We start from the raw sequence: 1,791 nt of genomic DNA on the forward strand, positions 1-1,791 counted from the left end.
ATATATATATATATACTAATGAAAGATTCATTTGAAAAGCGATTGACATTTGCGGTTTTGACTATGAAGTACCGAATAATTACTATGCAAAATATTTCCCCTCTTTTTACATGGTGATGGTTTAAAAAAAACCGTTTACAAAAGTGCTTGTGATTTTTGAAATCCCATTTCACACGTTCTATGGTAAATAAATCGTTTAAAAAAATACTCTAACCTCTTTACACAGTTGTTATAAAAAACGTGTAAAAAAGTATATATATTTTACATGGTTAAAAGAAAACAATTGTATAGAAAAATACTCTACGTGAGTCATTGGCCTCCTAAGAATTTTAATGTTCAAATCTCACCAAATGTAGAAAAGATGTGTGAATTTATTTATTCTATTTACCATATATATATATATATACATATATATTATATATTTAAAAAAAAATAACTCTTAAAATTAATAGTTCTGAAAATTAAGAGTTATCAATCATCTATTTAAAATGTAACTCAATGATATCCCAAATCTTACAAACTTAAGAAACAAAATTCAAATCCTCTAGAACATTCCATAAAGCCACGATACTTCTTAAGTTTTGTGGCCAGAAAAAATGACCGGAAAAAAAATACGAACTGATGGATAAAAAAAGGGAAGGGAACCGGCCACCGTTGCAATTGCAATTGGAATTTCGAATTTAACTGATTTTTCCATTGACTTTTATTAGTTAAAATTTTAGTTTACGAAATAATTTGTAATTTTCTATGGTTCTTTTTCCTCAATTTTTTTTCTGATATTTATGATTGATATATAAATTTGTATTGTTTTGTTGTCTTAACAAATATTTTAAGTATTTAACTTTTAATAAAAAAAGCCTGAAAAGAAATTAAAAATTATGACCGATTGGCCATGTCGCCGGCGATTAACAAACGCGGTTTCTTCGTCGGCAACGGACTTTCGACTTCTTGTTCATGGTTCAACACTTGGCTTTTCTTCCAATAGTCAACGTTCAAACCCAATTCGAATTCAGGGAAGGCGGGCAGGTTTAAGTCGAATTCTCGCGGTTGGACATGGGTGGAGGAAGCAGTCCCTTCGGAGGTTGTGACGGCAGCTCCGGTTCCAGGGTCGTAGTGACGCCTTTTATGACCACCGAGTGCCTGACCGGTGGAGAAAGACCTATGGCAGATGGAGCACTCGTGGACCCTGTTGCTAGTCTTCAAAGCAGAGGAGGTGGACAGGTGGTGGTGGTGGTCGTCGTCGTCGGAATTAGGTTGGACGTTTTTCCGGTGGCTGGATTTGTGGCCACCGAGTGCTTGGTAAGTAGCGAATTCCTTGTTGCATACGCTACACTTGTAGGAGGTGAAATTATGGGAATGATGAGGTGGCGGAGGAGCTGGGGAGTTGCCTCTGGCGAGCAACATGAGGCAGAAGGCCAAGTACTCCTCCTCCGTGGCCGGCGTTGATGGATGGGCGGCGGTGGTGGTGGTGGGTTTATCGGTGACAGGTTTGAGTGACATTAATACATGTGTGTGTGTGTATAAATATATATATGTATATGTATGTCCTTCAGATAGAGTGGGAGTGTTGAGTGTCTTGAATGATACTCCATAATATATATAGGTCTGTACGTGGGGCCATAGGGCGAGGAACACCGGCTGAGTTGGCAAAAACCGGGTCATAAACGCGTTATATTGAGGTAGTTTGAGCATGATTGATGGCATCATTTTTGTGCTATCACGGATTCAAAAAGTATTTTGTTAATTAAAGATCAAAGTTTCAAATCTACGAACAAGACTCGACCTTGATCA

General features: G+C 37.3%; 1 protein-coding gene across 1 annotated transcript; it reads right to left on the bottom strand.

Annotated features, from left to right (window-relative positions):
- Window positions 1-798: 798 nt before the first annotated feature.
- LOC112517376 (zinc finger protein ZAT10-like) lies at window positions 799-1,502 on the bottom strand. Its single transcript, XM_025124787.1, has one exon. It carries the CDS (start codon window positions 1,498-1,500, stop codon window positions 877-879), a length of 624 nt encoding a protein of 207 aa, XP_024980555.1. The 5' UTR covers window positions 1,501-1,502; the 3' UTR covers window positions 799-876.
- Between the last annotated feature and the right edge of the window lie 289 nt (window positions 1,503-1,791).

The sequence above is a fragment of the Cynara cardunculus genome (genome assembly GCF_001531365.2).
Source record: "Cynara cardunculus var. scolymus isolate 2C chromosome LG 8, CcrdV1, whole genome shotgun sequence".
Classification (NCBI taxonomy): Eukaryota; Viridiplantae; Streptophyta; class Magnoliopsida; order Asterales; family Asteraceae; genus Cynara; species Cynara cardunculus.